Genomic DNA, 13,258 nt, shown 5'->3' on the forward strand with positions numbered 1-13,258 from the left:
AAAATAATATAAATTTAAAAAAATTATAAGATATGTGTAAGTCACGATTTTATAAGTCAAATTCTATTGTATGGATATTTGAGGAGTTGGTGAGTTAAAGGACTCTTGTGTTACTTAGAAGAGCATTCTTTAATGAAGCATAAATAATTTTCTTCAGACCATAAGATTTTAACAAATTTATTTTTACAAAGGGCAGAAAAATTAAATATCAGGTTTGGAATGAGATGAAGCCAGTAGTGGTCAATAGCAAAGCTTCTATTGGTTTCTGTTTTTAGAAGAATGATGGTTAGGTCACTAAGAATATTTGCATGCCTTTAATGTTTTTCTTGATAGTTTGGCTTCTAAGAAACTCTAGAGAGTGTATAATTGGAGTCAAGGATTAGTGGACCTTGGGTTGGCAACAACAATGTTTGTAGTGGGGAAAAGGGGACCTTATCTCCTAAGCTCTTGATTTGGTGTCCCCTGAAGAGGCAAGGATATCTGTGAGCAAGTGTTGTCTTTGTGAGAATATGGATGCTCTAGGTTTTAAGTGTGTAATTTAACAGGCAGAAGTACAGAGAATCCACATGCTTGTTATTTTTACACAAAGTAAAATCTAGGAAAGGTCTATTATCTTATGATCTCCTTTCCTACACATTATATATATACATATGTATTTTTTTTTTGTATAAGGAGTTATTTTGGAGTAGTTTGAAGTTTCTTTTAGTTGCTATGTGAGAAAAGAGAATAATTACATTTATTTACCGAAGTATGTATTATTCATATAGAGTAAAAATCATTCTGTTCAATGGAGGTTTTTGTTGTATTCATTAATTTCATTAATGATATTGTTCTCTTTGGCGCTAACCAGACCTTGTGTTAATCTGAGTTATTTGATAGCTACTGATTAAAAACAGCCAATAACCCATAATCATTAAATTCTGTCTCCTGAGAATATGAACGATGGACTTGTTTTGCAAAGGATGACAGAAAAATAGTCTCTTACCAAGTAAATAACTTTTAGAATATCTTATGAAAAATAAGATATTTATCAGAATTCTCATTTAAAAAATTGTCTTCTTAATTTTTAAGTTTTGCACTGCACTTCTTCACTTTGGGTTAATGTTACATTTGTTTTCTTGTTAGGTTCTCCAGTGCCACAAGCTCAGTCACCACAGTCTCTCTTATTGGGTGCTAGACTGCAGAGCGCCCCCACTCTCACTGACATCTATCAGAACAAGCAGAAGCTCAGAAAACAGCACTCTGACCCGGTGTGCCCATCCCATGCTGGGGCTGGATACAGCTACTCACCTCAGCCCAGTCGGCCTGGCAGCCTTGGAACTTCTCCCACCAAGCACATGGGGTCCTCTCCACGGAGTTCTGACTGGTTCTTTAAAACTCCTTTGCCAACAATCATTGGTTCTCCTACTAAGGTGTGTTTATTAAACGCTTTTGTAGGTCAGGAACTGGTATAGTATTTATGGTAAGGATTCATGATAAGAATAGCTATAATTTATTTTATTTTTTGAGACAGAGTCTTGCTCTGTCCTCCAGGCTGGAGAGCAGTGGCACAATCTCAGCTCACTACAACCCCACCTCCCAGGTTCAAATGATTCTGGTACCTCAGCCTCCTTAATAGCTGGGATTACAGGCATGTGCCACCATGCCCCGCTAATTTTTTTTGTATTTTTAGTAGAGACAGGATTTCGCCATGTTGGCCAGGCTGGTCTTGAACTCCTGGCCTTGAGTGATCCGCCTGCCTCAACCTCCCAAAATGCTGGGATTACAGGTGTGAGCCACCACGCCCGCCCAAGAATAGCTGTAATTTAATGACCACTTCCCTGGCACACCTATGTGTGCCAAAGCATACTTGCAGAATGCTTTTTGTGTATGATCCCATTTGATCCTGAAAAAGGAAATTGAGGCTTAGAGAGTTTAAATGAACTGTACAAGGTCATACAAGCAGCAAGTAGGGCTGCCAGTGTTTGAATCCAGGTTTGACTGACTCCAGAGTCTATACTCCTGACTACTGGGTCACACAAGCCTGCCAGTACTGAATAGCTCATGCATCATATTAACCAGCTTACATATATATATGTCTCTTTAGACCACAGCTCCTTTCAAAATCCCTAAAACACAAGCATCTTCCAACCTGTTAGCCCTGGTTACTCATCATGGGCCTGCAGAAGAACAACCCAAAGATGGGAATGAGCCACGGGAATGTGCCCATTGCCTTTTAGTGCAAGGAAGTGAGAGGCAGCGTGCCGAGCAGCAGAGCAAGGCAGTGTTTGGCAGGTAAAATACTGTTTCCATTCTAGCCTTAAACATGAAAACTGTAATAGTGAAACAGATATATAAGACTACATTAGAGTAGTGGCTGAGTCATGCCGTATCGTTTTTAATATTTATTGTGTACATTTAGAATCTCGGAAAACCACAGATGCTTCCTGTAACTGTGTAATACTTAGTTCTTCCTGAACTTGAATATTCTATTTCTGTCCTTTATCTTTATTATTGAAATTTAGTCTCTATTCTGAATTGTTTGCTATCTATTTATTGCTTCCTCATTTTCTGACTTCCTAGTAACCCTTCTAGTTTTAAAAAGTATTCCAGCTGAGGAACGAAAAAAAAAAGTACTTTTCCTTTATTAAAAACATAACCGTTCTTTTTAGATCTGTCAGTACTGGAAAGTTATCAGATCAACAAGGAAAGACTCCTATAGGTGGACACCAGGGCAGCACGGACAGTTTAAATACAGAACGACCAATGGATACAGGTAAGAAAAATGTTTCTTTTTAGGCAGGTAATTTGCTAGCATATGCATTAGTTTCTTACTGCTGTTGTAACAAATCACCACATGCTTGGTGGCATCAAACAACACAAATGTATTATTTTACAGTTCTGGACGTCATGTCTGTCCTCTCAACTTCCTTCTTAGTAGCCCATTCAAAGCAGGGGCTTATTCAGTATCTTGATGAGCAGCAGCCTATGAGTTGTTAATAGAATGACTTTTGACCAAGATTTTTTTTTGTTATCAGTAGGATAATACTGGTCAAAATTAGCCTAAACCTACATGTACCCCTGTGCATTTACTTTATAGTAACTGGAATTTATAAAGACCCAAAGGTCACTGAGACCCCTGAACCTTTCAGAGTTGTTCCAGAGACTATATGTTCATAACCCATAGCTAGATTTCTTGAACTGTGGGTTAAAAAACAAAATGCAGATTCTAGACTCTAATTCCGTATTCTAGACTTGCTTGCTTAAATTTTCTGGGGGTTGTTTTTAGGAATCAATATGTGCAATATGCTCCCAGATGATTATTGTGGGCACTCAAATTTGAGAATCACTGTTGTAATCTTTGTAGCTTATTGTATTTTTTTATTCTTCCTCTTTGATTTTTTAATTCTCCCCATGAGCATCCAAAGGAGGAAATATCTGAGCCAGCATCATGGTTTCTAATCCAAAGAGAATGCAATAGGATTTAATATTTCACTGTGCTCTCTTCTTCCCTGCATAGTTTCTAAAGATAAGTTTGATGTAATTCTTACCTTTGTTCTCTATAGGTGAGGTATGTTTTTTTATTTGGCTTCTTTCAAGATTTTCCCTTTGTCTTTGATTCTCCAAAGTTTGAATATGATATACTTAGGCGTAGATTTTTTCGTATTCATTCTGCGTGGTGTTTTCTGTGTCCTAGGTCCATGGTTTGGTTCTGTCATTAATTTTGGAAGTTTTTCAGCCATTACTACTTTGAATGTTTCTTCTGTTTCTTTCTCTCATTCTCCTGGTATGCCCATTAATTACATGTTCCACTCTTGTAGTTGGCCCATTGTTCTTAAGAGTCTCCTATTCTACCGACTGAGCTAGCGAGGCACCGGCTCCATTGGTCTTAGATAGTCTGTTCTTTTTTTTTCTTCTTTTCATTCTTCTTTCTGTTTGCTTTTTAGTTCAGAAAGTTTCAGGAAGATACTGATGTATCTTCAGTCTCACTGATTCTTTTCTTGGCAAAGTCCAGTCTACTGATGAGCCCATCAAAGGCATTCTTCATTTCTGTTACTGTGATTTTGAATTATAGCATTTGTTTTTGGCTCTTTCTTTCTGAGTTTTCATCTTTCTGTCTGTATTACCTGTCTGTTCTTGCATGTTGTCCACTTTTTCCATTTGAGCCCTTAGTATATTAATCATCATTATTTTAAATTCCCAGTGTCATATTTAATAATTCCAGTATCTCTGCCATATGTAGGTCTGGTTCTGATGTTTGACTTGCTCTCTCTTTTCAAACTATTTTTGCCTTTTAGCATGCCTTTTAATTGAGGCTGGATATAATGTATTCTGTTTAAAAACAGAGTTCAGTAGGCCTTTATTATGAGGTTTTTTTTCGTTGTTGTTGTTTTAATCTGGCTACGAGTTAAGCTTTATTTAGTGTTTGCTGTAGCTGTAGGTATCAGAGGCTAAAATTTTCTCTGGTATCCTTGTTTTGGTTTCTCCTGTTGTTTTTGGGTTTCCCTGTGCACTCCTTAAATTGCATTTGGATCTTGCCTAACTCTGTATTTTCTTCCAATAGTTTCATAATTCTAATTTTATAAGTGTAAGATGTGGCTCTTACACTTATGTCTGTGGTACAGTTTGATTTAATTCATATGGATGATGTGGTGAAGGGATCCAGCTTTATGCTTTTGGTTGGGCTATTCAGTGGTCCCAGCACCACTGAAGACTATACTTTTCCTGTTGTGTTGTTTTGCTAACCTTGTCAAAAATTGGTTGACCATCGATATGGTTAGGTTTTGTGTCCCCACCCAAATCTCATCTTGAATTGTAATTTCCATGATTTCCATGTGTCAAGGGAGAGACCAGGTGGAGGGAATTGAATCATGGGTGCAGTTTCCCCTGTGGTGTTCTCGTGATAGTGAGTTCTCACGAGAGATGTTGGTTGTTTTTTTTGAGACGGAGTTTCACTCATGTTGCCCAGGCTGGAGTGCAATGGCATGATCTCGGCTCACTGCAACCTCTGCCTCCTGGGTTCAGGCAATTCTCCTGCCTCAGCCTCCTGTGTAGCTGGGATTACAGTCACGCACCACCATGCCCAGCTAATTTTTTTTTGTATTTTTAGTAGAGACAGGGTTTCATCATGTTGACCAGGATGGTCTCGATCTCTTGACCTCGTGATCCACCCGCCTCGGCCTCCCAAAGTGCTGGGATTACAGGCTTGAGCCACTGCGCCCGGCGAGATGTTGGTTTTATAAAGGGCTTTTCCCCACTTTGCTTAGCACTTCTACTTCCTGCTTCCTTGACAAGAAAGTGCTTTGCTTCTGCTTTGCCTTCTGCCATAATTGTAAGTTTCCTGAGGCCTCCACAGCCATGCTTAACTGTGAGTCAAACCTCTTTCCTTTATAAATTTCCCAGTCTTGGGCAGTTCTTTATAGCAGTAAAAACGGACTAATACAACCATAAATATGTTTATTCCTGGACTCTTAACTATTTCATTGATCTATACGTCAGTTTATGCTGGTATGCCTTGATTATTATAGCTTTGTCTTAAGTTTTGAAATCAGGAAATAGGAGTTTTTCTTTTCTGTTCCTTTTCAAGATTGTTTTGGTTATTATGGGTGCCTTGAATTTCCATATGAATTTTAGCATTATCTTGTCACTTTCTGTAGAGAGACTGGCTGGGTTTTTTTTTTGAGATTGCATTAAACCTGTAGATCAATTTAGTGAGTATTGAAATCTGTCTTAGTCCATTTTGTGCTGCTATAACAGAACATCTGAGACTGTGTAATTTATAATGAACAGAAATTTACTTTTTTACCATTCTGGAGGCTGCAAGTCCGAGATCAAGGCACTTGACCTGGTGAGGGTCTTCCTGCTGCATCGTCACATAGTGGAAGGCAGAAGGGCAGGAGAGGGCTTGCCCTTTAACCTCAAGCCCTTTCATAATGGCATTAATCCATTCATGAGGGCTTTTGGGTCTTGTTTCCTTTTTTCTTAGTTTGTCTGGCAAAGGTTTGTCAATTTTATTTATCTTTTCAATAAACCAACCTTTCATTTCCTTGATCTTTTGTATTATTTTCTTGGTTTCAGTTTTGTTTATTTGTTCTCTGATCATTATTTCTTTTTTTCCAGTAATTTTAGGCCTGGTTTGCTCTTGCTTTTCTAGTTCTTTAAGATGCATTGTTAGGTTACTTGAAGATTTCTTTTTTGATGTACAGGCACTTACAGCTATAAATTTCCCTCTTAGTACTGCTTTCATTGTAATCCCATAGGTTTTGGTAAGTTGTGTTTCCATTATCATTTGCTTCAAGAAACAATTTCCTTCTTAATTTCTTCATTGACTCACTGGTTGTTCAGGAGCATATTGTTTAATTTTCATATATTCGTATAGTTCCCAAAATACCTCGTTATTAATTTCTACTTTTATTTCATGGTGGTCAGAGAAGGCTTGATATTATTTCAATTTTTTAAATTTCTTTTTTTTGGAAACAGGGTGTTGATTTCCTTTTTTTTTGAAACATGGTATTGCTGGAGTGCAGTGGCATGATCATAGTGCACTGCAATCTCCACCTCCCAGGTTCAAGTGATTCTTGTGCCTCAGCTTCCCTTGTAGCTGGGATTACAGGTGTGTACCACCAGGCTTGGCTAATTTTTTTTTCTTTTTAGATAGAGTTTATCTCTGTTGCCTAGGCTGGAGTACAGTTGTGCACTCTTTGGCTCACTGCAACCTCCTCCTCTTGGGTTCAGGTGATTCTCCTTCCTCAGCCTCTCAAGTAGCTAGGACCACAGGCATGCGTCACCACACCTGGCTAGTTTTTGTATTTTTGGTAGAGAGGGGGTTTCACCATGTTGACCAGGCTGGTCTGGAACTCCTGACCTTATATGATTCGCCCGCCTTGGACTTCCAAAGTGCTGGGATTACAGGTGTGAGCCACCGCACCCACCTAATTTTTGTAATTTTAGTAGAGACAGGGTTTTGCCATGTTGGCCAGGCTGGTGTCGAACTCCTGGCCTCAAGTGATCTGCCTGCCTCAGCCTCCCAAAGTGCTGGGACTACAGGCATGAGCCACTGTACCCAGCCATTGTTGTTGTTTTTAATGTTTTATGACTTGTTTTGTGACCTAACATATGGTCTGTCCTTGAGAATGATCTTTGTGCTGAGAAGAATGTATATTCTGCAGCCATTGGGTGAAATTTTCTGTAAATATAAATTAGGTTTTATAGTGCAGATTAAGCCTGATGTTTCTTTGTTGATTTTCTGTCCGGATGATCTGTCCAAGGGTAAAAGTGGGTCGCTGAAGTTTCCTGCTGTTATTGTAGTGGGTTCTATCTCTGTCTTTAGCTCTAATAATATTTGCTTTTTATATCTGTGTGCTCCAGTGTTGGGTACATATATATCTACAGTTGTCATATCCTCCTGCTGAATTGACCCCTTTATCATTATATAATGACTTCTGTCTCTTTTTATGATTTTTTGTCTTGGACTCTATTTTATCTGATGTAAGCATAGCTATTCCTGCTCTTCTTTAGTTTCCATTGCATGGAATATCTTTTCCGTCACTTTATTGTCAGTCCGTGTGTTTCTCTGTAGGTGAAGTATGTTTCTTATAGGCATCAGATAGGTGGGGCTTGTTTTTTTAATCCATTCAACTGCTCAGTGTCTTTTAACTCTCTATTGAAGAGTTTAGCCTGCTTATATTCAGTGTTTTTATTGGTAAGTACTTAATCCTGCCATTTTGCTATTTGTTTTCTGGTTTTCTTTTCCTTCTTTCCTCCCTCCCTCTTCCTTGCTTTTAGTGAAGGTGATTTTTTCTGGTGGCATAATTGATTTTCTTGCTTTCTATTTTTTGTGTATCTCATGTATGTTTTTTTTTGTGTGTATGTTTTTTTATTTGATGTTACTACGAGGCTTGAAAATATCCATTATTTTATTTTCTTATTTTTGAGATGGAGTTTTGCTCTTGTCGCCCAGGCTGGAGTGCAATGGTGTGATCTTGGCTCGCTACAACCTCTGCCTCCTGAGTTCAAGCGATTCTCCTGCCTTACCCTCCCGAGAAGCTGATATTACAGGCGCCTGCCACCACACCCTGCAAATTTTTGTATTTTTAGTAGAGATGGGGTTTTACCACGTTGGCCAGGCTAGTCTTGAACTCCTCCTGACCTCAGGTGATAAGGCTGTCTTGGCCTCCCAAAGTGCTGGGATTACAGGCATGAGCCACCACGCCAGGCCCTGTCCATTATTGTAAAGTGATGACAACACTGATTACATAAACAAGCAATAAGAGAACTAAAAATACTCTAACTTTATCTCCTTGCTTCTTAACTTGCTGTTGTTTCCTTAATGTGTTTTTGTACTATGTCTTGAAAAGTTGGTGTAGTTATTATTTTTGATCGGGTCATTAATCTTTCTGCTAAAGGCCCATAACCCTTAGATTTGCCATTTTGTGGCTATTTTTTAGATGTTGTAGGCTTGCTTAATTTTTTTTTATTTTTTTCTTTTGTTTCCTCTGCATTTTCAAATAGCCTATTTTCAGAGCTCACCAATTCTTTCATCTGCGTGATCCATTCTGCTATTAATAGACTCCAGTGCATTCTTCAGTATGTCAATTGCAATTTTCACCTCTAGAATTTAATTCTTGTTAAATTTATCTGATAGAATTCTGAATTTCTTCTGTATGTTATCTTGAATTTCCTTGAGTTTCCTCAAAACAGCTATTTTGAATGCTTTGTCTGAAAGGTTATATATATATATCTCTGTTTCTCCATGATTGGTCCTTGGTGCCTTATTTAGTCCACTTGGTAAGCTCATGTTTTCCTGGCTGGTCTTGATGTAGATTTTTGTCAGTTTCTGGGCATTGTCATGTTAGGTATTTATTGTTGTTTTCACAATCTGGGCTTTGTAACCTGTACCTGTCCTTCTCGGGAAGACTTTCAGGACTTGGTCTCCAAGCCCAATAATGCTGTAGTTCTTGCAGATTTGTAGACTTGGATAAGATCCAGAAGAATTCTGTGGATTACCAGGTAGAGATTCTTGTTCTCTTCCCTTTTTATTTAAAAAAAAAAAAGTGAACAACTAATGGCACGTCTCTCTATGCTGAGCTGCTTGGAGGTGGGGGTAGGGTGATGCAAACACCCCTGTGGCCACCACCACTGGAACCGCCTGGGTCAGATGAATCCAGTACAGCCCTGGGTCTTGCCTAAAGCCCTCTTTAACCACTGGCTGGCTACCACCTGTGTTCACTCAAGGCCCTAGGACTTACAATCAGCAAGTGGTGAAACCAACTTTGTGTCCTTCCCTTCAGGGCAACAAGTTCCCCAGGCTCCAGGCATGTCCACAGATGCTATCTGGGAGTCAGGGATTGGAATCAAAAACCTTAGAAATCTACATGACGCTCAAACTACAAGACAAAGTCCTTCCCCCTCTTTCCTGCCCTTTCCACAGCCAGAGGAACCTGTTTCTGTGGCTATAACCAGCACTGGCTCACAAGGAGTTCTGCCAGGCCACCACTGATGTTAATTTAAGGTCCAAGCGCTCTTCAGTCAGCATGTGCTGAGTGTTACTAGACCTAGGACCCATCCTTCAGGACAGGTTCAGAAATGTTGTCCAAGAGCCTAGGCCTAGATTTGGGAACCCCAAGAGCCTGCTTGGTGCTCCATCCCACTGTAACCAAGCTGATACCTGAAGCCAGCATGTCTCAGACTCTCACTCAAGGCCCAAGGCATGCTCCCTGGGTAGTGTTGTTGGTTATTCAGAGCCCTAGGACTCTTCATTCAGCAGGTGATGAATCCTGCCAGAATTGAGTCCTTTTTTTCAAGCCGGTGAGTTCCCTTCTGGCCCAGGGTATGCCTAGAAATGTCAACAGGAGCTAGGGCCTGGGATGGAGGTCTGGGGCTCATCCTACTGTGGCTGAGCCTAGTGTCTAAGACAAAGCCCTCTTTTCTTTTTTTTTTTTTTTTTGAGACGGAGTTTTACTCTTGTTGCCCAGGCTGGAGTGCAATGGCGTGATCTCGGCTCACTGCAACTTCCACCTCCCAGGTTCAAGCGATTCTCCTGCCTCAGCCTCCGGAGTAGCTGGGATCAGGCATGTGCCACCATGCCCGGCTAATCTTGTATTTTTAGTAGAGATGGGGTTTCTCCATGTTGGTCAGGCTGGTCTTGAACTCTTGACTTCAGGTGACGGTGACCTGATCTGCCCACCTCGGCCTCCCAAAGTGCTGGGATTACAGGCATGCACCTCCGTGCCAGGTAACAAAGCCCTGTTTACCCTTCTCTCTCATCCTCAAGCAGAAGGAAGAAGTCACTTTCGTTGCTGTGAGCTGCACTGCCTGGGTTTGAGAGGAGGGGTGGCACAAACACTCCCTTAGAAGCCCTGTCTGATGTCTTCCTAGGTCATGCACTGCCCCAGTCCACTGGCTCTAAGCCCAGCATAGCACCAGGATTTGGTTAGGAATTGCAGTCCTTGCGTCCTAGACTGCCTTTCACGTTCACTTTGAACCCAGAGTGCTTTATCCTGTAGTGGTGAGGCTTGAGGAAACTCACTTTCTGGCCACTCATATGGACGCTTTCCCTCTGGCGACAGCTGGTCCAAATGCTCCCTCCGTGGGCAGACACCAGCTGAGTTCAGCATGGTTTTGCTTTGCACTGTGACAGGGCGGCACTGAGTTTAATGTGCAGTCTTCAAATTGCTGCACTCTGCTTTCCCCGGGTGCACACAGATTATTGTCTCACCTCACACAGCTGCTGCCAGGGGAGGGGCCGGGGATGGTGCTGGCAATTCAAGACTGCCCTTCCTACCCTCTTCATTGCCTCTTTCAGTGATACGAAATTAAAACCAGGCACTGTGATTACTCACCTAGTTTTTGGTTCTTATAAAGGTGCTTTATTGTGTGCAAATTTTTTGGGGGTGGGCTGTGCAATTAATTGGTGGAGCCTTCTATTTTGCCATCTTACTCTGCTTTGTAATTTTATGTCTTTTAAAAGAAGCTGAGATAAGAAAGCAAGTGTATATTTATAGTTTGTTATATTAACCTTCTTATTTACCATTTTGGTTCTCTGTTTTTGTGGATTTGAGTTACCATCTGGTGTCACTTCCTTGCTCTAATACAGTTTTACTCCCATCTGACTCCTTCATGTTGTTATTATCAAATGTATTTCTGGCTGGGTGCAGTGGTTCACGCCTGTAATCCCAACACTTTGGAAGGCCGAGGCAGGAGGATCACTTGAGCCCAGGAGTTTGAGGCTGCAGTGAGCTATGGTCACACCACTGCCCTTGAGCCTGGATGACAGAGGGAGACCCTGTCTCTAAAAAAAAATTAAAAAATAAATAAATGAATATTACATTTCTATATGCTGTAGACCCATCAATGCAACCGTATACATGTTTTATACAGTTGCTTGTTAAATCAGTTAACAGAAGAAATATGCAGTTTGTGTTTTTTAATTATCTTTACCTATGTTCTTTTGTTCCCCTGCCACTTAGATTGGGATTACTATTTGGAGTTAGTTACTTTTGGCTTAAAGAACTATCCTTTGTATTTCTTGTAAGGCAGGTCTGCTAGCAGTAATTTTTTTTTTTTAATTGCATTTTAGGGTTTGGGGTGCATGTGAAGAACATGCAAGATTGTTGCATAGGTACACACATGGCAGTGTGATCTGCTGCCTTCCTCCCCTTCACCTATATCTGGCATTTCTCCCCATGCTATCTCTCCCCAACTCCCCATCCGCTGTCCCTCCCCTATGCAGTAAATTCTTAAGCTTTTGTTTATTTGGGAATGTTTTTGTTTTCATTTCTTTATTTTCTTTTCCTTTTTTTGAGACAGAGTCTTGCTCCTTTACCCAGGCTGGAGTACAACGGCACAATCTTGGCTCACTGCAACCTCTGCCTCCTGGGTTCAAGAGATTCTCCTGACTCAGGCTCCTGAGTAGCTGGGTTTACAGGCATGTGCCACCTCACCTGGCTAGTTTTTCTATTTTTAGTAGAAATGGGGTTTCACCATGTTGGCCAGGTGATCCACCTGCCTTAGCCTCCCAAAGTGAGATTACAAGTGTGAGCCACCACACCCGCCCTAGCTTAACCTATTTTTATTCCCAGTTCTTGGCCTTCACTTTATCTTCAACATGTATGACTTGCAGTTCATGTATTTTAGAAGTATACAAAAGTAACTCCGAATGCTAGATTTTGGTGTGAAGAAGATTCACACTTGAGATTACTATAAATTATTTTAATGAAAATATTGTATTACATTTTCTGATTTTAAGAGCAATAAGTACTCACATAAGAAGAAAAAAAAACACTAGACTCCTGATATAAAAGTCAGTATCCCCCTGCAATCCCATCCCCCAGATATATACACTATCAAGGTAATATGATGTTCTATAAACTTTTTGTTGTAGCTCCAGCAGGAGCCTGTGGTGTTGTTCTGGCACCTCCTATAGGAACAGCAGCAAGTTCCAAGGCTGTCCTCTTCACTGTAGGGTCTCCTCCACACAGTGCGGCGGCCCCCACTTGCACCCACATGCTCCTTCGAACGAGAACAACCTCAGGTAAGGAGCATTTGTTATACTACAGTCTTTGGCTAGTATTTGGAATGTAGTGTTTTGACAAATGACTCAGTATTGTAACTTGGACAAGTCACTTAATTCTCTTGGCTTCAGTTTCTTTATCACTGAAATGGAGATTACTATTTTCATTATCTTAATGGGTTATAAGAAGTAAATGAGGCAACATTTGTGGGAAAAAAACTTTGTAAAATGCTATATTATATATTAAAATATTATAAATATATGTTGTATATAATATATGACTTACGACTTCTTCATGAGGAAGCAAATCATATATGGTGTTTCTTATCTATTACAGATTTCCTTTAGTAGACCCAATAAATCATTCAAAAATGATAGTTTTTTTTTTTTTTTTTTTTTTTTTTCAAAGAAACTTGTTTTGAATGGGTGTAGTGGCTCATGCCTGTAATCCCAGAACTTTGGGAGGCCAAGGCGGGCAGATCACTTGAGATCAGGAGTTCTAGATCAGTCTGGCCAACATGGTAAAACCCTGTCTCTACTAAAAATACAAAAATTTAGACAGGTGTAGTGGCGGGCGCCTGTAATCCCAGCTACTCAGGAGGCTCAGGCAGGAGAATCACTTGAACCCAGGAGGTGAAAGTTACAGTGAGTCAATATCACGCCATGGTACTCCAGCCTGGGTAACTAAAGCGAAACTCCCTCTCAAAAAAAAAAAAAAGAAAGAAAAAGAAACTTATTTATTTTTTAAATTTTTTGTACTTTGGGCCC

The 13,258-nt window shown here is 40.2% G+C and overlaps 1 protein-coding gene across 5 annotated transcripts in view; it reads left to right on the top strand.

Moving 5' to 3' along the window:
- ULK2 (unc-51 like autophagy activating kinase 2) overlaps positions 1-13,258 on the top strand; it is a 109,594-nt gene that overhangs the window by 84,673 nt on the left and 11,663 nt on the right. For 4 of the 5 annotated variants that reach the window (XM_032269191.1, XM_032269195.1, XM_032269193.1 and 1 more), the window contains 4 exons: positions 1,126-1,412; positions 2,087-2,274; positions 2,652-2,755; positions 12,362-12,511. In XM_032269191.1, the coding sequence (XP_032125082.1) occupies positions 1,126-1,412; positions 2,087-2,274; positions 2,652-2,755; positions 12,362-12,511 (729 nt within the window). The remainder of the gene's footprint in view (positions 1-1,125; positions 1,413-2,086; positions 2,275-2,651; positions 2,756-12,361; positions 12,512-13,258) is intronic. The other variant, XM_032269194.1, reaches the window with a different exon arrangement.

This window comes from Sapajus apella, unplaced genomic scaffold (genome assembly GCF_009761245.1).
Source record: "Sapajus apella isolate SASKATOON/1434 unplaced genomic scaffold, GSC_monkey_1.0 scaffold189, whole genome shotgun sequence".
Taxonomy (NCBI): domain Eukaryota; kingdom Metazoa; phylum Chordata; class Mammalia; order Primates; family Cebidae; genus Sapajus; species Sapajus apella.